The sequence below is a fragment of the Spodoptera frugiperda genome, chromosome 30, assembly GCF_023101765.2.
Source record: "Spodoptera frugiperda isolate SF20-4 chromosome 30, AGI-APGP_CSIRO_Sfru_2.0, whole genome shotgun sequence".
Lineage (NCBI taxonomy): Eukaryota > Metazoa > Arthropoda > Insecta > Lepidoptera > Noctuidae > Spodoptera > Spodoptera frugiperda.
The window spans coordinates 2,531,226-2,554,732 of record NC_064241.1 but is presented as its reverse complement, the minus strand read 5'-3'; the positions used below and the strand labels follow the sequence as shown (position 1 = coordinate 2,554,732).

At 33.6% G+C, this 23,507-nt stretch overlaps 3 protein-coding genes across 7 annotated transcripts in view; 2 read left to right on the top strand and 1 right to left on the bottom strand.

Annotated features, from left to right (window-relative positions):
* Positions 1-181: 181 nt before the first annotated feature.
* On the top strand, positions 182-6,198 carry LOC118269601 (heat shock protein 68). Of its 3 annotated transcripts, none has more exons than XM_035584784.2 (8): positions 182-372; positions 561-621; positions 3,111-3,287; positions 3,460-4,341; positions 4,428-4,697; positions 4,862-4,963; positions 5,082-5,309; positions 5,755-6,198. In XM_035584784.2, the coding sequence occupies exons 3-8, from the start codon at positions 3,120-3,122 to the stop codon at positions 6,007-6,009; spliced, it is 1,905 nt and encodes a 634-aa protein (XP_035440677.2). In that variant the 5' UTR covers positions 182-372; positions 561-621; positions 3,111-3,119; the 3' UTR covers positions 6,010-6,198. The 3 variants fall into 3 exon arrangements, with proteins under 3 accessions (XP_035440677.2, XP_035440676.2, XP_035440674.2); XM_035584783.2 differs by having other exon boundaries at positions 545-621; XM_035584781.2 differs by lacking the exon at positions 561-621.
* Positions 6,199-6,663: 465 nt separating this feature from the next.
* Positions 6,664-21,309, bottom strand: LOC118269602 (transmembrane protein 135). 3 transcript variants are annotated; one of them, XM_050706922.1, is made up of 9 exons: positions 19,143-19,560; positions 18,455-18,585; positions 17,592-17,718; positions 14,437-14,588; positions 13,385-13,496; positions 12,635-12,787; positions 11,913-12,053; positions 11,284-11,450; positions 6,664-10,694 (listed from the first exon to the last, which is right to left on the bottom strand). In XM_050706922.1, exons 1-9 carry the CDS (start codon positions 19,299-19,301, stop codon positions 10,637-10,639), a joined length of 1,200 nt encoding a protein of 399 aa, XP_050562879.1. In that variant the 5' UTR covers positions 19,302-19,560; the 3' UTR covers positions 6,664-10,636. The 3 variants fall into 3 exon arrangements, with proteins under 3 accessions (XP_050562879.1, XP_050562878.1, XP_050562880.1); XM_050706921.1 differs by lacking the exon at positions 19,143-19,560 and adding an exon at positions 21,046-21,309 and having other exon boundaries at positions 8,801-10,694; XM_050706923.1 differs by having other exon boundaries at positions 8,805-10,694; positions 19,421-19,548.
* Positions 21,310-22,048: 739 nt separating this feature from the next.
* The window catches only part of LOC118269600 (CCR4-NOT transcription complex subunit 6), a 130,233-nt gene continuing 128,774 nt past the window's right edge, over positions 22,049-23,507 (top strand). Inside the window, exon 1 of the mRNA XM_035584780.2 lies at positions 22,049-22,205. The gene's annotated coding sequence lies outside the window, so the exon portion shown is untranslated. The remainder of the gene's footprint in view (positions 22,206-23,507) is intronic.

The window sequence follows — 23,507 nt, the reverse complement described above, 5'->3', positions numbered from 1 at the left end:
GACTCCTCTGGTGTTGCTCGTGTACATTGGCGGCGCTGATCACTTCCCATCATGCGACTAGTACGCTCGTTTGTCCCCTATTCCATAAAAAAAATCTAGGAAGGAATGTAATAAAAACTCTATGCTCTCTAACTCGTACTGGCCAAGAAGAAAAGAAGTCAAAATAAGACAATGCCTCTGTCATGTTAAAGTCAAAGTTAATAGTTTGGTAAAATGTAAATCGTAGAAGTGCAGAATATAATAAAATATGTATGTCAGAAACGACCATCGGAAATGTGCCACATTGTTCTTAGAAAAAGATCTCGTATTCATATTTCGTTGTTAAATAACAGTCAATATGTATAAACTGGAATATGGTACAAAGTAGATAAGGTAATGTTGTACTCTTCGTAATTTCTGCGACCCTGGTACCTGGCCGAGATTAAATATATTCCTGGTACAAAATATTCTCGTTACGAAATAACTTCAGAAGCTTAAATCTAACACATTTTAATTTGAATTTATGTAAATAAATATAAAATTATTATTAAATTATTATAATTAGATTCTATTTATACAAGGAGACGACCCTCGAGAAGGACAAAGAACGACCCCATTGTGGTTGTCCTTTAAAAAGGTCAGGTGAGTACTTGTAAATGGTACGTCCATATAGTATGTCTTAAGCACTGCAGACTAAATAGCAATTATAATTCGATTAAAATTAAATAGCACAAAGTACAAGAGTTGAAAAATAATCGTTTATATTTATCAAGTTTCTTGAGTAAAATATAGCTCTCTAATATCCTGCTACAATACTAGGACACTGGCACACAGATGAAACCACGAAGAAGTGGTCCACTTCAAATAAAAGAATAATAAATGGCTAGGAATCTGAAGAATAGAATCGTAGCAATTCGTAGCTTGAACGCTACGTGCTACGAACGCTACGCCATTCTACTACGCTGGTACACTTTATTTACGCTCTCTCAAATTAATATAAGAAGCGAATGGTGGTAAGGGTTTTCTTTGAATAAATTAAAATGAATTCCCTTAATAAGTTTTAAATACGGCGTATTGCGTTGGTGGTATTTCCGAACCGATACGACTTTGCAAACATTCAAGAAAAGAACGTACTCCTTTTTAAAACGTCAGCAACGCACCTTTGACTCCTCTGATATTGCGGGTGTCCACCGGCGGCGCTGATCACTTACCATAAAACAATACACATATTTGTCATTTTGAAAGCAAAAGTGTGATAACTTGTGTATGTACACTTACCTAATTCAATAACTTTTAGTCTTTTCCATTCTCAACCAACGCTTTTTGCAGACACACTTAACTAGGTATATCTAAGTTTTCTGAATCCGCAAGACAGAGCGCTGCCTTACCGCAGCAAATTCAATCCTAAATTGAATTGAAATTGTCCTAAAGGAAAATGTTCGGTGGCTTTTAAACGAAAATACATTGAGAGTGATTTTTGTTTTACAATTAGGACTGACTGGTTTGTTTAGGCGAAACATTGGGCTCTTAAATGGACGATAACTTTTCCTCAAGTTTATTGCTCTGTCCCCATAATGACGTTTACAATTTGGCCACATTTATTAGCTTCGTTTAAGAGTGTCAAGATAACGACTTGGAGCCTTTAAGGGGAAATCGTATACCTATTTATAAAACTGAGGTTTTCTTGTCAGATTTTCGTGACGTAATTCAATTATTACATTCATTTTCGGTCTTAAATATTTCCTTTCATCAATATGAGTACTAATAAATTCATGTACTAAATATTCTCGCCGTCTGTTAGCCATAAATAGACCCATATCACACCTCTTATGATAATTCGGGACAGTTCCGTTGATAAGGGTGAATTGTATGGATCGTTAGGCAATTTTATTTATGTACTAAACAGCTCTTCATTGCTATTCCCATGATGTAATACGTGCGATAAATAAATCATTTAATCTAGAGATAACTAATGGAAGCGATAGTTAATTTAAATTGTTTTACGGGATATTAAACAAGTAAACATTGAGTTAATAGATACATAAGCACTTACTTACCTAATATAATAATATCTCTTTATAATTTATTTTAATAATAAAATTAATAAATAATAAAATTTAAATTATAAATTAAGTAAATTTAAATTAAGGAGGTCTCTCCTTCTCGGGTCAAACCCGAGAAGGAGAGACCTCCCACTATAAAATTTATTTATTTTCCACCATATTAATACAGACATTGGTCTTAAAACTAAGCTTATATAATAATTAATAATATAATAAATTTTGTAGTAAGTTACACGACCAGGTTTAAAACAATTGAAATGACAAGTGGTGGGATTCAGGAACCCAAACTAGGAAAACTTTATACGAGTTTCTCTGTATGTTTGGACGTAAATGTATATCTTAATTCAGGGGCTTTTGTACAAATTTGCTTTACGTTTAATGAGATCGAAACGAGACCGCGTTCGGCGCTGTGATCGGCAGGTTCCAATGAACCAACCAATCAAAATCTCTCGTTTCGATCTGGTTAAACAAAAAGCAAACTCTTACTAAGGCCCCAATACTGACAAATGTTTGTCCAACCATACAATTAATGCAACCTCCTTTCGCCCTACTTGTTTCTTGATCACCAATTAAAGCACCCCCCTCCCCCCTAAGATAATTTAGCGAAGCCATGAAGGACGCTTCATAAACTTCAACTTAGTGAAAACTAGTTTAGTGTGTCGAAAACCGACCTTTGTTGTGCTGCTCCAAATTACGTAATAGTTTTAAAGCTAAGCCAGGGTTGTGGTTAAGAATACCTATTTACTAGTCATACTACAGGCACAATGAAAAATAACTACAGATTTAGTTTTCGGCAAGAAGAGAAAAAGAAAAAAAAAAAAACAAAATCACAAGCAGACAAACATTGGTGTTAAATTTATAATACCTTTCTTATTGCAACGTAGATTCACACATCACACATGCTGCTTGCTTGTGTGGAAGAGCACACAGAGAAGGATTGAGCATTAATCACGACGCTTGCTCAATGTGGGTTGGCAATGTAGATTAGTGCGGTTAAAATATATATAAAATCAGTAAGAAATTGTGGAAAAGAGAAAGTACCTAATATATTTTATTTCCTGTTTTCAGTAGCGGACGATGACGCCAGCGGTGGGCATAGATCTTGGGACCACATACTCCGTGGTAGCAGTATTCCAAAATGGGAAAGTGGAGATCATCGCGAATGACCAGGGCAACAGGACAACGCCCTCGTACGTCGCTTTCACCGAAACTGAACGGCTGGTCGGTGACGCTGCTAAAAGTCAGGTACCTATACTTAGATTACATTATGTTATTAATACGTTCTTTACGTGCCTATGTTGGTATTTAAAATACTATGGGCAACCGAATTTCATCTCTATGAACCTTAATATAAATCAATATTTTAATATCTTCGTATTATCAGATTGCATTTTTATACGTACTATTTAAATTTTAGGTAGCAGTGAACCCCAAAAATACAGTGTTTGATGCAAAACGTCTCATCGGACGAAAGTTTGACGATCCCAAGCTACAAGACGACATTAAGCATTGGCCGTTTACTGTCGTGTCCGATGGTGGAAAACCAAAAATTGTCGTTGAATATAAAAAAGAAAAGAAAAGGTTTTCTCCGGAAGAAATTTCATCCATGATTTTAAGTAAAATGAGAGACGTTGCTGAAACATATTTGGGTGGGACGGTTAAGGATGCTGTTGTCACTGTGCCGGCTTATTTCAATGACTCCCAAAGACAGGCCACCAAGGATTCTGGTGTAATAGCTGGCCTTAATGTTCTCAGAATCATTAACGAACCTACGGCCGCCGCTCTTGCCTACGGTCTCGATAAAAATCTAACTGGTGAAAAGAACGTACTAATTTTTGATCTAGGTGGTGGTACATTCGATGTTTCCATTTTGCAAATCGCTGAAGGATCCCTGTTCGAAGTAAAGTCTACAGCGGGAGATACTCATTTGGGCGGAGAAGACTTTGACAGCAGAATGGTCGACCATTTCAGTCAAGAGTTTGAAAGGAAATATAAAAAGAACTTGAGAGAAAATGTAAAATCATTAAGAAGACTTCGAACGGCTTGTGAGAGAGCTAAAAGAACACTGTCAACCGGCTCCGAAGCCAGTATAGAAATAGATGCGTTGTTTGAAGGAATCGACTTCTATTCTAAACTCACGAGAGCGCGGTTCGAGGAGCTATGTACTGACCTATTTCGATCAACCTTAGTTCCTGTAGAGAGAGCATTAAAAGATGCTAATTTGAACACTAGAGAAATCCATGATGTGGTTTTGGTTGGCGGCTCTACAAGGATACCAAAGATTCAAAGGTTGTTACAGGTAGCGAATAATAGGTTGTACGGTACATAATCATTAATTTTGATACTTATAAAAATATTTTTTTAATTCTCATACCTAATTTGCAGGATTTTTTCGGTGGCAAGTCTCTTAATCTGTCTATTAATCCTGACGAAGCCGTAGCATATGGAGCTGCAGTACAAGCAGCTATTCTAAGTGGTTCTAAGGACACACGTCTCGCTGAAGTATTATTGGTCGACGTAACGCCCCTCTCACTGGGTATTGAAACCGCTGGTGGTGTGATGACCCGTTTAGTAGAAAGAAACACTCGAATCCCAATAGCCCAGAAGCAGACTTTTACTACTTATGCTGACAATCAGCCCGCTGTTACCATTCAGGTAAGTCGATTGTAGGTACAAAATCGAAACTCTTTAGTGATGGAACCAATCTTAGCAGACTCTTTATTTTGAAATGACTATATTTACGACGATACAATACGTACATGCAGTTACTGTTGTGTTAGTTAATTCTCTCAAAAATGTTCATATTCTATTTTTTTCAGATATACGAAGGAGAAAGAGCAATGACAAGAGACAATAATTTGCTGGGCACTTTTAACTTAGCCGGCATACCACCCGCTCCAAGAGGAGTGCCTCAAATTGAAGTGAGTTTTATCTTGAATTCAACAACCGATTTAAGGATAATTCAAAATCTCTTACTCTTACTAAACATTGAGGAGACTGTTCCAAAAAGAAACTTGAACATCTTTTTAATTGTCACAGGTAACATTTGACATCGACGCCAATGGAATCCTAAATGTCAGCGCTCAAGATAGAAGTACGGGGAGATCAGAACAAATCACAATTTCCAACGACAAGGGCCGACTCACTAAGAATGATATTGACAAAATGTTGCACGAAGCTGAGCGGTTCAAAGCAGAGGATGAAGCCTCGAAGAGGAAAGTAGAAATTAAGAATCAGTTGGAGGGTTACATTTTTGGTTGTAAGACGGTACGTATTTCTTTTTAACATTAAACATTTCGATATAATGTATGTGTTCATTGTAGGACATACTAAATTAACTAAAAATCACCATTTACTCATGTAAATTAATTACTGCGCACACTGCTCGTGATGAAGAGTCCCTTGGTGATTCGAAACTAATAGAGCTTTTCTCCATTAATTTACGTGAGTAAACCGTGATTTTTAGTTAATGTATGAGTTGTTTCTAATCGTTAGTACCTTTTTTCTAATTGATGTGCATCATTTTTACGAGTAGACACTGTTTTAATGATTTACTTCTGTGTATCGATTAAGCTGTGTAAGATGTGTTTAGTAATTCGCACTATGGAACATATTCTATCCTATTCACTTTACTTTGCTTGAGGTTCAAATTCAGCATTTTCTTAAAAGGACTAACAGTACAAATAAAACCAAACAAATTATTATTTTCCAGGCAATAGACAACTCTGGTTCCAGGCTGTCGGAGGAAGAGAAGAATAGAGTTCGTACTGAATGCAATAACCAGCTGCGATGGCTCGAATCTCATGGTGACGCTTCGATGGACGAGTATGAGACGCATTTGAAGGATTTGCAGGCTGTGTGTCAGCCGGCCATGATGAGACTGCACGGCGCTGGAGGCACGGGAGGGGGGCCGAGTACCCAACAGCGCCCGGAGAGTGGGGGACCAAGAGTCACAGAAATTGACTGAAATATTGACATAAAAATACTTGATAGCACTTTATCTATGGCCATTTGACGCTGATCTTCTCATTCTATCTCTTTCGTTTACGTTTCTCTCTTCTACAGCTGCACATTTGGCATTTCTATCCACTCTTACGCCCAGTAGTAATAATTTTATAAGTTTCAGGTGCAATTAATAAAACATTGTCAATAATAATTTTGGGTGGTTTTATTCCAATACTAGCAAACCCGGCGAACTCCGTTTCACCACCAGATGGTTTCACTTATTTTTGTATCAGATATGGTATGGCGCTGTATGTGAAAAATGATATTGCCTGTTTTCCTTTTGAAATTTTTCCCGGATTTTCTTTACTATAAACCTCACGGAGCCCGAGACCTTTCCACCGAATGCAAAACCGTGGAAATCGGTTTATGCGTTCTGGAGTTACAGAGTCAGGCAGGAAATCCCGACTTATTTTTATATCACCACTAGCAAACCTGGCGAACTCCGTTTCGCCACCATGTCTTTTTTCCTAATTTTTTTTTTGCTATAAACCTCACTGAACCCGAGACCTTTCCAACAAATGCAAAACTATGGAAATCGGTTCGTGCGTTCTGGAGTTATAGCGTCAGGAAGGAAAACCCGACTTATTTTTATATAATAGATTAATAAAAAAACACGTTTTAATACAAAATCATTTTATTACAAAAATATAACAATAATGTCGAGCATTTCAATGATATTGGTAGGTGGTGTAGATTGTACACGGTTTACAACAGGCGTGGTACATAAGAACATACATGAAGTACGGCCAGAACTACTCGTAGTCAAAGCAAAAAGGAGTATTTTGATTTAGTCTGCCCAGTTTGATAATAATATGCAGGTAAGAAAATAAAGGTTAACTCAGTACAGTAAATTATACGGTTTTTAATGAAGCCATATCTTTCGTGTGTGTCTTGGCTGAGTAAATTATTTTCATACATGCATATATTAAATAACTATGCAGACTGTACACTATTTAAAGTTTACTAAGTATACTGTCGTCAGTAAATTGTGATGCATGTTTAGTACAATCCTATTTGAGAACATATTTGCCCTAATATCATTAAATACATTGCCATAAAAATCTTATAAATTAAATCACTTACAATATGTGAAAATTCAAATAAATATTCGTGCACAAAGGAAACGTGCTCACATTCTAATAATAATTGGAAAATTAGTAGAATAAAGTTTTATCATTATGGCAACACTAGCCTAACTGTCACCTTTATAAAATATCGATAAATGCGATTTGGTAAAAATAAGACAACGCCTATAAATAAAGTCATTTTGGGTAAAATTGAACCACGGTTGTAACTATTAATTAATATCTAGTGAGTTGGGACTTCGGATGGACATTCCACATAATTAACTAATTTGTTATGATCCATTATTACACCATCTCGGACCAATTTTACTAAGACATATTGGACCTGCCGGTGTAATATTGGACTCTGAGAATACACTTCAATATTTTAAATCTTTATTCGAGTAAAGTTAGACGGCGAATTATTTATGTGTATGTATGGTCCAATGTTACAACATTATAGTTTAATTTTAACCAAAATGACTGTATATTTAACTATTTATCCTAAAACCTTTTCTAGCACACTTTTACGGCATATTGAGTCTATGTGACATTAATCCTAAGTAAATTGGTGTTAACCAATATTAACTATTTACTCATAATAATTGCTTTTCCTCACCCAAACTTGAATCTATAAATAAATTGATAAAATTCTACAAAGCTAACGTAATAAATAAAATATATCATCAATTGATATTACAAACATGTTGTTTTTTATATAGAATTCTACAGGTAACTATGTTAATTTGTGCCTATTAAAATACCTTTTTTACTTGTGTGAATTATATTTTATGTAGACCTATACATAAGAGTCTGTCACGCTTCGGAGACTACAGATTATGTATTCAGATATAGCATCATTCAACGTTAATCATAATAACATAACTGTTTGGTTTTATTTTAAAAAGGATCATTGCGTCGTGGACCTCGGTATGTTCTCATGAATATGAAACTAGTCAAGTTCCTGGTCAAACAGTTACGTCAGTAAGCCGATCACTTAAATTTAGTATGTCTCACGAAAGTAATAATAAAATTAATGGATCATTTGTTGACTTTTTCCTACGATATCAATACTCGATATTTATACCTTCGGGCAAAACAAATATAATTCACACAAGTACCAAATAAATAACCCTTAGACTTTAATATTCGTTGTTAGTTAACATTTACCTAAAAGTGATCACTAATATTATCATCACCCAGGCACTGATTTATAAGCACTATTCATTTGCTACGCGACTATACTTCTTAATTTACTTACATTAAAGTTCAATTTAGCTTCTAATTCTGGCAACGGATATTTTATATTTGTAACACTGGAGTTTGCTCACTCAATTCCAATATTATTTTTATATTCATCATCATCATTCGAGTCACGAGACGTCCACTGCTGATCATAAAAAACATAACACATTTTACAAGCACAGCTCCAACCCAGCAATTAAATTGTCATTTAAAATTGAACTTTAAATCGTATGTCGTATGATATATTTCGTAACGTCAATAAAAAAGGGTGGTAAGCGCGCTGCCAGTGCGCTTGCAGCCTTTTTGTATTTGTGTCTAAAACAAAAAACGCCGTGCCGGAGCCATGCTTGTTAACTGTATTATGACTTTATGTGCACCCCAATGACTTTCAGATCGTTTGTAAACGATTATTTTTCTTTCATAAATCCTTTAAATAATTGTTTGATTACGGTATTTTAGTTCAAACTAAAACAAATACAATACCTCTTAGAATCCTCATTATTTAGTCGATGAAATAAAGGGATACCTTTTTTTTATTATCGTCACCACTCCTAAATACCAAAATTGTACTTCGGTTAATCAACTGTCCTTCAATACTAAAATAATTTTAAGTAGATATTCACATAGTATTAGATAAATTATTTTATTCAAGTTTGTCATTTGTGAACAATTTACGTGAAATAACATCTTCATCAAGGCTTTATTTTCATGTTTTGTACTTAGGACTTATCGCCGTACTCAGAGTCATTTAATGGTTACTTAACCTACTCCTTAGGAATTGTTTTGGGAACAAAATAGTTACTAAGGAATAATTTAAATGTCTCTGAGTACAGCAGTTACAGCATAAACATTTCGTTAACGTCTCTAGTATTTAACTATCTGTCTCATAAGTCATTACAATAATATTCTAACTTCATCCAAATAACTTACAAAATATTAAGTTTACAGTGTCGTGCAAAAATAAAGATACATCCATAAATTACTAACCGCCGTACTTAGAGTATATATAGCTATCGTTTTTGGAACAAAATCGTTACTAAAGAATACTTTAAGTAATCATTAAATGTCTCTGAGTACGACTGTCAGTGAATCACCATCGCCACTAAATGTCAAGCTATATGGGTATATATTTTTGCACGCAACTGTATTTTACATTCTTGTACATACAACATTTGTGACGTAATATTTGCTTATATATTTCAAATGCACCAATTACTTTTTACATTGCGCATGAGTTCTTGTCTAGGTACTCTCCGTTCTTTCACTCTTTCGTTATTTTTTATAGCTTTTCATATTCTAGCTAGAGATACATTCTCTGTATTAAACAGCTTTTGTAAGCTTAGACATTAGTTATTTTATTATCATTCTAAGAACACACCGTTCTTTAATAAATAACATCAAGTTATGTTTTCCCAGTATAAGTAGATCTCACATTTAGCAGTATTACCAGGCAATGAAAGGTCAACTGGTACCGGCTTATGTTCAATAGTTATCCTATGTAATTAATGTTATTGTCACAAAATAAAGAGGCAAAAATAACAAAGTAAACTTGCACTTTATGTGACTATAATAATATGGTAAAGAGATTCAGACGGAATATTCTATTGATAATTCGATAAAAGGTATATTGAATATGCAATTGCATACATTATACAGTCAAAATACCAATTTCAATCTTAATCTAATTGAATTAAAGATGAAATTCGAGCAGTAAATGAGGTAGGAATTAAATTCATAATACTGTTTTTACATGCGATTGTTTCTTTGCCTCTTTATTTTGTGTTACAGAAGTACTGGAACATTTAACGTAAACACCAACCCTTTAACGATACCCATTTAAAATAAAACCCTGTACCGCAAAACATCCGCTTTAACATAAATCACAGACTTGCACCTAAATAAAATGTAGACGGGAATACTGGACGAAAGGGAAATAAACTTTATTCTGAGTATGTTAAGGTGCAAAAAGACGTGTCTTCTAAGTCACATTACAACATCATTCGTGCTCTTACTATTCAATATCATCATATATTCGAGTATTTTGCCGTTTGTCTTTGCGCAATACTTAGCGCAAGTTTGCGCATCAACACTACAGTAGCGCAAGTTACTCACACACACTATCACAGGTGGCTATTTGTCATAACACTTACATTTATGTGTACTTCCAATTTCTATACTTTAACTATTGTTACAAATAAGTTGAATATTTCGTCGAATATTCCCGTCACATAAAATGTCTCATAAATTATAATACACAAATAAATTTGTCTAAAATTCTAACTAACCTGAAGCGTACTTTATCATTTTCTTTATAAATGCTGACTGGATTTCGTCGGCCCTGGAAAGAGAAAGATTTTATATCAGTGATTCATTCATCACAATTTTGTCCTAAACTGGTCTCATTTGACTAATAAAAAAATTTATTTGAAAATATTATACAGGGTGACTGGTGAGATACCTTCAATATTTGATGACGTGATAGTATGCGAACATATATCATGAAATAAAATAACATAAAAACGAAATATTAAAATAACTTCTTAGTAAACTTCGTACACAGTACACCGAGAGTCCAGTATTTATTTATTTAACTGCGGAATACTTGGATACCGCGCGGACGCACGGGTCGCGCAGCGCCCTATCAACACAGAATACATAGGTACCTATACAGCTGTTGCCTACCTACATCGAGACCTATCCAAATTTCACAAATTTTTAGAGACATTTCGATAAAAAATTAAGCACCTATTTTTTTATACCAAGTTAACGAGAATCGAGTACTCTCCATAAGTATTGAAGGTATCTCACCAGTCATACGGTATACTAAACTTTACGTTGCAAAAGAAACAATAGACATGATGTCGATATTCGAAATACAATTCTATTGCAAAATGAACCCTTTACCAACGGCATAAAGAACAACTTACTTGGAACTAGTAACGGTGTGCATCAAGTTGATGATGTATCTCGGACAGACGTCTTCGTGCATCACTCGCGCATGGAACAAGAGGCCTTGGCACAGACAGTACAGGATCTCAACGAGAGGCCAGTTTTCGGGGATCATACCTTTTTGGTAACCCCATGAGCCTAGGATCTAGAATAAAGCATTTATTTCGATTACATAGGGCATTTCGAAACAAATTATTGGATATAATTATACCTTTTAACCAAAAATTGCTTGTTTTAGGAGATTCCGTTCTTCCACTTGTTGTCTTTTGTAATTGAAAGGTAAACGAATTTAATTTGGAAGATGGGGAAAATTGTTTTGTATATTGCAATGTAATTCTAGTATTCATTTTTGGTAACTCTTTCATATATTGTTTTCTTCTATCGTATCTAAGTAGTATGTTATTGAAGAAACGATTAATCCCTCTACCAACCAAAATAACCATTTTAAAATTCACAAGTGTAATGTTGTTATCATGAGCCATATACCCAGCAGTGGCAGCAGTTACTACCACTAATATGCAAAATGATATTAATATAATAATAACTATTACTGGTAGTAACAAAGCTCACAATATCTAATGATGAAATGTATAAAGTAGGTACATACTTGTAAGGAAGAAGTGACAGGCGCTAACGAGATGGGTAAGGACGGTGACGCTCTGAAGGCGAGTCCCGATAGGAAGCCGGCCGGTATCGCGTACATCGCGCTGTCCTTGCCGTGCGCCCGACATAGTAAGCACACTACTAGCTGAAATAGATATTATAATTTGTTAGTACACAGTTGATATACCAACAAAAAACAAACAACGTCACGCCTTTATATCCCCAAATGAACCCTTTTTATTAACGGTATAAAGAACAACTTACTTGGAACTAGTAACGGTGTGCATCAAGTTGATGATGTGCAGAGGTGCACATTAAGGCACGTAATGCCTGTATACAATGTACAGATTGTACAGTGGATATAATATGTGTTTTTATGGAATAGGGCAGCCATCGAGTACACGCACACCAGAAGAGCTACAAGTTTGTTACCGGTCCTCAAGAATTAGGGGATTTTGTTTCGTAGTGTAAGTCAGGTTTCTTGAGGCAAAATACCCTATTTCCCTCCCTCTTCAAAACTAGATAACTTGTAATTCCTCTACTACTAAGGGTGTTTAAGGGTGTCAGCACTCAGTCCCGAAACAAACCCGCTACACGTTGCATGGCAGCCAGCCAACACAGCCACCGCGCATTTTTGTTTGCCCATAAATAAAATAAAACACGATAGACTGCGTCACTGCGTGTCGAGTTCGATAAAGTTACTTATTTTATAAAACCTTAGCTTACCCTATAAATACCGATGTATCCTCCGAAGAACAGTCCAAGCTTCATATGTGACATCTTCAAAGATTTGAATGCTTTCACTGGCGTCAATATTTTGGGGATCAGCGTCCTCAACATGGTCATTGCGCATCCAACACCGAAGAGTTGCAATGTACCCTGAAATGTATACAAAACGTTTTTTTATTAGAAAGCAATTATTTATATACCTACCTAGTTATTTTTTAGTTTAACTAGCTACAAAACTATGGCAGTAGCACCTATAAATGACACAATGAATTTATTTTTAAAAATAGGCTACAAAAGAGCACTTCTACATGTAAAAAATATTTTATATTATATGTATAAAAAAAATCTAGTTGAGGTCGGCGTCCCAAGATCAAGTATTATAAAACTCTTCCGTTACAGAGTGACGGAAGGACAACGCACAGTCGAAACTACTAGACCTCGAAAGCGGAAACTTAGCATGAGTTTCCTTGGGTAGTATGAAAGATACACAATTTTCCTAACTTCCAATGGGGATAGTAAAAACAAGTCTCTATCTAAAATTTGACAAAGACACATATATACACTATATTATTAATTCTTCATACATTTCATGTATCCTTCACGGAATAATAAACTTATTACTCTTATTAGTTATTATATTTATAATTACCGTCTAAATGTTTAATTGCGTTATATTTTTCTTTTTTCAACACATTGCGTCTTGCACCAGAATTTAAATTAGCCAGTTATGACGTCTGTCCAGTTTACCTTTAAAACATAATTGATGCACGGTTCCTTGTGTGGGCACGCCGGGCTCCTGCCGTGGATGCCTGTCATTGGCTCACCAACTTCTTTCGATACACGTGGAGGTGTGAAGAACCTTTAAATAATAATAATAAGCCTCTTCAAATATTATATTTATTCCACTTCTTTCTCGATACTGATTTGAAAGGCACTCTTAAAACAAATCTCAATGTCAATTCAATTTCATTCCAATAATTTATTCAATATCAAAACTATACAACCCCAATCGTAGCTGTTAAAATATCATTCATAGTACGGAATATAAAGCCAAACTCAATACCATTTAGTTCATTCAATATCCACGCAATACGGATGCAATAAGCGCGTGTTACAACTTAAGACTGCGAAATTTCACAATATCAATGTCGATCGATCGTAATTGGATTCAAGAGTAAACCGATTCCTCCCGACATGGACAGAGCGGGAGGGATTCAGACTCTTACTGATTAAAAACGACCCTGTGCAACTCCTGCATTATGCCAGCCACAGCATATGCCTAGTTATACCCCGCCAAGGAGTCTTAACCGAATCCGGCCGAATGTGTAGTAATTTACTATATACAAATGCCATCTGCTCTCCACAGTTCGCAATTTCTACAGTTCACAGTTACAAGTTAATAAAAATCCCTGTACTAGGACAAATCAATTGCTAGATTGACTAGCCTGACTTGTTAAGCAATAGAGTAATAATTACCTATTTTATGGTACTTAGATACTGGATGCACTTTAACAACTTTTGCATTAGCTCAAACAAGGCTATAAATAGCAGGAAGGTTGTAATTTTACATCAAACAAACCAGTTTAATGAGCAAAAACTGTAAACCTAGATCTATAAATACATAGTTGCAGAACAGTTATAAACTATTAGCATTATACATATTTAATGTGTCTTGATTTAGAAATAAATTTTAAACATGGAAAAAGATTTGGCAAAATGAACTTTATGCTCCTAAACATATAGTTTAATTTTCCATGTCTTAAATAATTAAGAATGTTTCAGTATTTTTGAATACTTACCAGAACAAAGGCGTCCGTTTGGTGTTGTCTCTGTCTAACCGCATAAGATAGAAGAAGAGGGCGCTACCAAGCATGAAGACTAACGTCTCTTTGCCTGGAGACCGCCGCAGCCAGCCTTTCATTTCTAACGTCCTTACCCAGTACTCGAACACCTGGAAAATAAAAAATATTTGTCATTGGATTTTGAACTCTATTACTTTAAGCGTAGGCTTAAAAATTATGTCAACAGATTTGTTTACCGTATCAATTCCATATTTCAAATGATCAAAAACATTTTAGTGGCCAAATGTATCGTAATTTCTAAGTATTTACAAACTAGAGGCCTACGCGATAGAAGCCTTTAAAAGCTATAAATATCTTTAGAATTAGGATAATGAAACTTAATTGCTAATTAAAATCCTGGTATTAACGTAAGTATATCTAGCCATTAAATTAATAGCCAGACAAATAATGAGGTTAGTAGGTAATACATATTTGTATGTCCATTCTAAATAGTAAATTACATTTAAGCAAGTACTGTACTATCTATAATTAATGCATAATTATATTTTAAGAACATATTCCCCAACGAATGTATTAATATACATGATTTCTGTAAATAAATATATTATGTGTTTTTTTTTTTATATTTTCGTACAAGTGCAAAGTCCAAATCACAATTTATTGTGATACAATGCGTGAAATTACGTCGGTAAATAATAATATCGTAAAAATATTACTATGTCATGCCTTTTATCCCCGAAGGGGTAGACAGAGGTGCACATTACAGCACGTAATGCCTGCACGTGAGCCTATTGCCTATACTGGACACGATTCCAGACTCCGTGCTACTACTGAGAAATTTTCCATTCGATTCCCGGGAATCAAATCCGAGACTTGTCTGGCTGTAGCACTCGCGATCACTCGATCAACGAGGCAATCTATAACGATGCATTATGATTTGTAACATACTATTAAATTACACATCTGTATCACAATTACACATCACATAAGTAGGTACTTTATAATAGAAGTATCTAATAATAATCAGTGACACATTACATTAACTTGTATATACCATTCGTAATAAAGTTTAAAATTGTGTGATTTTCAACTAAGCATCGACATAAAACAAATAATAATATCGAATATTAAACGGTTTTATTTTCCTCATTTTTCGTATCATCATAAAGCTTGTATTTTATATTCGTTTTAGTACTTTACGCGTTACACTTTAGTATAAAATTTAACTGAAGAATTGTAGATGGGTTATGAAATATTGTACCTAATACCTATTTAACACAATTACTTATTTAATTAAAATAAAAAAAAAACGTGTCTGATGTTTAAAAATAAAATGGACCAGACGGACATTATAATAAAAATTATTCATCTAATTATAATTTGGTAATAGGTTTATTAAAAACCCATAGTTATATTAGATGAAAATCACACACATCAAGTCATACAGTCGTATGATTGACTATTTGAACTCGTCTCACTAACCGCTGTTTATTATTCAATGTCATTCTAAGATTTTCCGATCTGTCTGTTACATTGACAGTGAACAGTAGAGAAAAAATTAACAGACTCGCCCATTGAATAAATAAATCTTACATTTTCCTATTATTGTGCTTCAAATTAATTGTGCACAATATATTTGTGCTTCAAATTGGTAGAATGAATCAGAATTCATTTTTTTTTTAGTACTGATAAAGTACCGTTTAGGAATAAAATGTTTAAATGATAAAACTATATAAGAGCTTACAAGCATTAGAAAAATATGGTCCTATACCACCTAAGCCTATACCAATCCTGGCATGATGATGTCCGACAAGTGGGGCGGGGGCTTAGAATAAAACTAAGAATTTAGGAACACAAGTTCAACTGGTTAACGCTGTTGTACAACAGAGCCCTGCAGCTATATCATATATTACAAGATTGGTGTCTGTCACACATCATAAGTAATGGAGTTGATCAAAGTACAACATTCGAATGACCAAAATAACTGGTTTTACTTCACACACATTTGTTTGTTACGAGTGTACAACCTTTTTTAAAAATATTTTGCCTCTATGTGTACTTATACCTACATCCTTCATCTATATTATAAGAGTTTTTTTGATTGGTCATCTATATTAAGACTTTGACGGTAACAAAAATCTGTTGGCGGCAAATACTTCGCTGACGCTCGTCACTTTTGCCCCCATGGCACTTAATATTTTAAGATTTAGGGTTTTTTATATAAAAACGAAGACATACCTATGCAGTTAACAACACAAGTCATATTTTTAAGTAAACTATGACGTAATACAGTATGTCCTACAATGAGTAAACATTGAATATTTATTCAAGGTACATAGGTACCTTACCTTCATAATTATAAGCCATAGCTATAAAAGGATACATAGTAATATCATTGAATGGATATTGATTTTCTATTTATGTATTATTAGAACAGTCGGAAATAGATGATAATTACTAAAGTACTAGAGCTAAATTTAACTTTCAAAAGGTCAATTTCATAGCCAAGAAGGAACAGTTTTATTATAGGCACAGAAATAATATCTATACTTTTTAAATAAGGTTCAATAAACAGAATCATTTAATGGTTACTAGGTACTTATCTGGACCTTGAATTATTTTTCTTAAGCCTACTGTTATCCGTTAGTACTATTATCATTAATAAAAGAATAATATGATAACAAAATATTGTTACCATGATACATATTTTATATTAGAAGACGATACACGAAAAATCTAACTAGGTAGCTATTAATATAAATATCTACTAATCTTAGCCCATTTGCCTAGACCAGGGATGGCAAACCATTGACATGGAACACAATATTTTGGGGCATGTTTTTGATCACAAAATCTGTCCTATGCTGTTGCTGTTTTCAGTTACAAATAATGTTAAACATTCAGAGTTACACAAATTACTCCAGTTCAATATGAATTTTTAGGCTACCTACAAAAAAATGTATATTTTGACGGCACATGTAGCACTTTAGAAAACATTTCTTAAAAAAATGGCATGTTTCTGCGTAAGGGTTTGCCATCTCTAAGCACGTGCTTTTGCAATTTGTTGCACCATTATAAATAATATTTGAATACATATATAATACAATTATACAATTTAAATATAATACAATTGAAATAAAAACCAAACTCACCAGATTAACAAATAGATTGAGCACCATAACTCTTCTGTATGGTGGCTCGCAGAACACTGCTAGTCCACTGACTGTGCATGGTAACAGCACTGTGTTATAATACGAGAACTCACTAAAGAACAGCTTTCTGAAAATAACATAATTATTTACTTTTATAATAATTAGAAACCCTAAATAATAATTATGAATATCACAAAAGAGTCTCAAATTATATCTAGTTTTTTACTTAACACCGTAATTGTTCTGCATGACACATAAAATAAAAATAAATCAAAATATACAAAAAACACAACAACAGACAAACAAAACTCATCATTACAATATTAATTACGAAGGTGACATTTAAGAGCATTGTACAAAATATTCTGCATTGAGTGATTATAAATATTAATTGTTGACTATGTCCACATACAAGGAAGTAACATTTCAACTTGTATGTATCACATTATAATAATGTATCCTCTTACATTTCCTTAACATTTAATTTTGGAATTTAGTTTTTATGTTAAAGAGTACCCAATTAAAAAAATTGTCTACTTTGTTTGTTAGATACTTCTCTAACTTTTCTTGTGACTATCACTGTCAATAAAAGATTTACTCAATTAACAGGTACAGTCAATTATGGGTTAACAGATTTTGCAATATTGAGTTTTATACTCAGAATTAGTGAATTTTTCTCCATTGAATGATATTTATGACTCAATATCACAAAAAAAGTTGCCTAGATCAATTAGCCTTTCAACCGTCTACATAGGTATATCCTACATTAGTGAGATCATTTTTTAATACTATGTTGTTAAATATAAAGAAAGAAAGTTATATCTAGATTACACAATGTCTATTTTTTTATATTAAAAATTTACCTGAATATGCAGTTCAATGTGACAAAGGAACTGCCTACAGTCAACCCAAATATTCCAGATTTTAAATATAACTTGAATTGTTCTAGCATTTCCTTCTTCCCAAGTTTTTTACCTCTCATTAATATTTGTATCTGAAACAATAATAACAGAATTGTTACTAATGTTGGTAAGGGACTTAATGATTACAGTAGGGTGAAAAGAAGATCTAAAAGATGTGATGCTCATCTCTCGGTAGCTTGTAGCAGACTTCGTGTCACACTTAGAGATATTTAAGATATAGAGATATTTACTTATACTATTCCTTATTAAAAATTTTGTATTGTTTTCAATACATTAAGTAACCATTAAATGTCTCTGAGTATGATGGTTAGGCAGAGAAGTAATAAAGCCAATATTCAAAACTATATTGTTTAAATAATACAGATTGCTGTTAATAAACTTAATCATAGTTATTACCGTAGTACATATTATTATATTAATTACATAGTGTGTTCTGTAACAATGCTACCAGTAAATATAACAAAGAATTATCTCTATAACAACTAAAGTTCAAAGGCCATTAAGCCAGTATCTAGCGAATTAATTAGGTAGTCATACTTTTTGCAAACATGCAATGAATTATTCGTGATTTTCATGTAAATATGACGTGACCCAGTTTCAAAACTATTTAATGTGCACGAATACTCACAAGATAGACCATGGCATAGAATTTATAGCTCCCTTTTATACAACTTATCAACATAGTTCTCGTAGCATCTGTACATCGGTACGTCCATGGGTGTATAAGTTCATGGCACTTGCAAGTACTGCACGCAGCTTCGAACCAAAGTTTACTAGCCTCAACCATTTTAAAATATGATATAAAAATTAACACTTATTTGGAAGACGCGTGTGCTACGAACACTGATAACGACAGACGTAGTTCACTTAAAACTAATGTTCTTTCATAAATAACTATAAACTAACGGGTAATTTTGATGCCCGAAACGTATGATGTTGAAAAAAATTTAACTGTGGAAATTATCGTGTTATGCTTTACTCTTTACTACAACGATTGACCGATTACAACCTGAGATTACAATTTACAACAAAAAACAGTGACAGACTGACATTACAATAATGACAAGATGACAAGTGACAATGACATTTTGGCTTCGGGAAACAAAAGTAGAATGCAAAAGTATTGTTATCCTCCTTTTACATGCAAATTTTGAATTCTGTTCTTTTCGCTCGTGCAATATTCATGCTTCAAATATCGATATAAGAAAAATACTGCAATAGGGTGAAAAAAGTCTATATCTCTTCATTTTCTTTTAATTAATTTGAATTTCATTTAATAAACTATTTACTTTTATTTAATATTATACAAATTTCAATAAATAAATAATTATTAGTTTAGATTTTGAAGGGATTTTCTACGGCTTCTGTCTCCACAGTATAAAAAACAAGATAATAAATTGGTGTTCATAGACACAAACAACTTGCAAACAACAGCTAAAGAACTTCCTAGTTTTTGTATTCCGTGAGAAAATCGCTAATAAATAACTGGTTATTGTACTTTTAACTACATAATTCAAATTCAGCACACGCATCGAAAAATATTTTCATCTCTTCTCGTCACTCAAGTTGTGCCCTTATTAAGATTATTAAGAGATTCGACCACTTGTTGGCTTCCCTGTAACCAGCAGCACCTTCAAATTTTGTCTAACATATATTTTCTGTTTTACTCATATATTACATCTCAACATTTCAGTTAATATGCTGTATATTTGACATCTTTCTTTAATTTTCTAACTTCCACTAATGATTTGCATACAATAATAAATTGATAAACTTTGACGTTATTGTGGCGCTGCTGCGGGTGTAGGTTACGGAATAAGTCGGCAAACGAGTAGACGGATTAACTAAAGATGAATAATCGGCCAGGCCCATGGACATTCGTAATATCAGAGAAGTAATAAGTGCAAATCTGGCTTTTTTGGAGTTAGAGTTCTTAAAATTTAAGGTGAGGTAGTTCTTAATCCACGCAGGATTACCCGTTAACCCTACTCACACGGCAAACAGATCCTGTTTCCTGTATGAGCAACACAAGGGTTGTCTCACGCGGTTTTATGTGAGGCTGTGGCTTCACTCTCATCTCTCACGGTTCATTCGTGCTGAAGCATACCTCTTTTTTTTCCTTTCTTTTTCTTTATATAAAACGTTGCCCCACATTAGGATTTTCTCCTGTGTCGTGGGTGCGTTTACAAACATACAAGTTCACATGCACCTCTGGCACGAAAGTAGTTAGAATGTGATTTTAAATATGTATGATTTTATTGATAAAATCGGATTCAAATTCCAACTACCTACTACCATTAGCATGTAGCAATATTACATAATTGTGTTATTAGGCTCAGGTTTAGGCTCGAACCACCACGCCCAAGCCTTAGAAAATCCTTTTCGAATTTAGTTCAACATAGCGGTTCCCTGTGTCCCAACAGCGGGTACCTTATTTTCTACCTATTTTCACAAGATCCGTTTTTGTACACAAAGACTATATAAATACTACTATGCTTATTGCGGTGAAAAATATAGGTATGTATACTCACTGAAAATATTATAAAAAAAGGTGTATAGTAAATCACTGTTCCTTTTCCACAGGCCCAAGTCATGTCGATAAATGCCCTTAAACAGCTTTCTGTCCAAGGGTGCATGAGTTGATGACACGAATATTTTATTACTTCACTATTATTCACCATAAACTTGCTGCATTCAACCATTTTAACGGGTTTTAAAAATATAATATTATTTACGTAAAATGTTGTAGGTTGTGTCACTACTTGGAATGGGGAGCACACATTTGGTTCACAGTAGTTGTTTCACGACAAAGGAACAAAGTTCATTTAAAATTATAATTTTAATTGTAAAGACATTAGGGTTAAGTAGGTAGCATAAATGCAATAAGTTTGTGTTATATACTTGTTTTATTTTTCCCAAGCTTACTTTGATAAATGTTTCATTACCTAATTATAATTTATGTGCAATTGAAAATTGTTGTTTGTAATAAATTAGACCGTATTAGATATTTTTCATTTATTTTCTATTTAAATTAAAGGAAAAAATTATGTCATGTCAGAAGCGACGGCATCCAGCAATTTTTTATTATTTTGCCGAACCCGAAACTTTTTTCGAAATAAGCTGTTATGAAATAAATGTTATTATAAACATTCAAATGGAAACTTTCTATCAAAAATTCAATAATTTTGGCGTGAAACAGCAAGTAAATTTACCTAGTATCGAACTTTAAAAAAGTTTTAAGATTATTTTATTTTACAATATTCTTCGTGGACAAGAAATTTTAGTTTTATTCCCTAATAATAAATTAAAATCACGCCTAAAAACATGTAAACAATGAACAATCCTATTGAAGATGGAGGAAATAAATGTTTCAGTTAAATAAGATGCCAAGTAAGTAAAACGATAATTAAAACAGTTACAATTACGACGAACACAAGACTAACTTTAAGTTACGACGGAGTTCCACACACAGTAATTTAAACTTGGCGCCACCAGGGAACTTGTCGTCTATGGTCGCCACAACACACAGTAAAGTTCTAGAATTTGCCGCTAATGTCGATTGTCGCTGCAGTCGGTAAATGGACGTTTGATGTGGTTGTTTGTCAAGAGTGTCCCATTGTCTGTTTACAGTGAATTATTTCCCAAAAGTATAATCCTACTTGAAGTAAAAGGTTTTAAGGAGTAGATGAAGGTGTGTATTAATTGGTTATTCAGTTATTTTTGGAGTTAAGTTGTTGTAAGTGTGAATACTGAATTGGCGCTTGGGGACTCCACTTTGGTACGAGTCGATTCATCTCTTTCATGTCAGCTGTACACAAAGATGCTACGCATTTACACTGTAATCGTTGAATTAATGAATTAAATTAGTACTTTTTCCAGGAAATAGGTCTGGTTTCGTAGTTGAAAGCCTATTATGCATGCGTAATAACCGTATTCTTTAGGTTTATCCGCCGTACTACGGAGGTTATGGACTTGTGTTGTCCTTATTTTTACAAAGAAGATAATTTATCGAAAAAAGTCGTTTTATCACACCTAATGACCCCTCGCGGTGTTATAAAGGTACATTTTTATCGTTTACTAGTGCTTTAGCGTATAAATTTGTGTCCATATGTATGAAAACAATCGTATCAGTGTTTACGTAGATAAGTACGAAATATGGATTGTTTTAACAGAAGTGTTAGTCAACATTTCAGAAAAACCATTTCAGATTTAGTTTTGTAACCTTGTTGAGTAATATTTAGTGTAATTTTAGAGTTATATAGCAAAATCTTCATGACAAGTTATTTAGGTATGCAATACCATCATAAGATATAATAATTAAACATATTTGAAGTTTTATCAAAGTTTATATTCAACTAACGGAAAGAAACTACATGTAGTGTTGAAAATATGCAGTTATTTATGTGTAACTTTGTGAGCACATTGCAGAATCTCAACCAAGACTCAAGCATTACTTAAAAAGATTTCCAAGCAATGTTACTTGTACAAAATACTGCTTGAAATAACCCATTTGTCATAAGGTTAGTTATAAATAAGTGCACAAGGTACATAAGTAGGTAATACATTAGTTTACTTGTTGCTATGTAGGTAACTGTAGCATAATAATATCATTTAGAAGTTAAGGTAACATCATAAAAATACTATCAGCTAAAGAACAACCTCAAAAAAGTTATTTAGTGAACATAGTTAGGTGAAACATGCAAGAAGTTTTCTAATAATACATTTTAAAGTATTCATATATCATAGATATGAAGTAAATGTTGCAGCCTTCTTTGTTTTCCTTTATAGTTGGCTCTCAACATAATATTCATTGACCGTCATAATCAACATATGTGTTTGTGTAAGCCAAAATTTTAAAATTGAACTTTAATGCTAAATACATAGACACTAAAATACAAACAAATGTAGCACACTCAGGCTCAATTAATGCAGCCGTCTTTTTTCTTGCAATTTGAATATGTTATACCTAACTCAGTTTCCCACTATCAGTTCT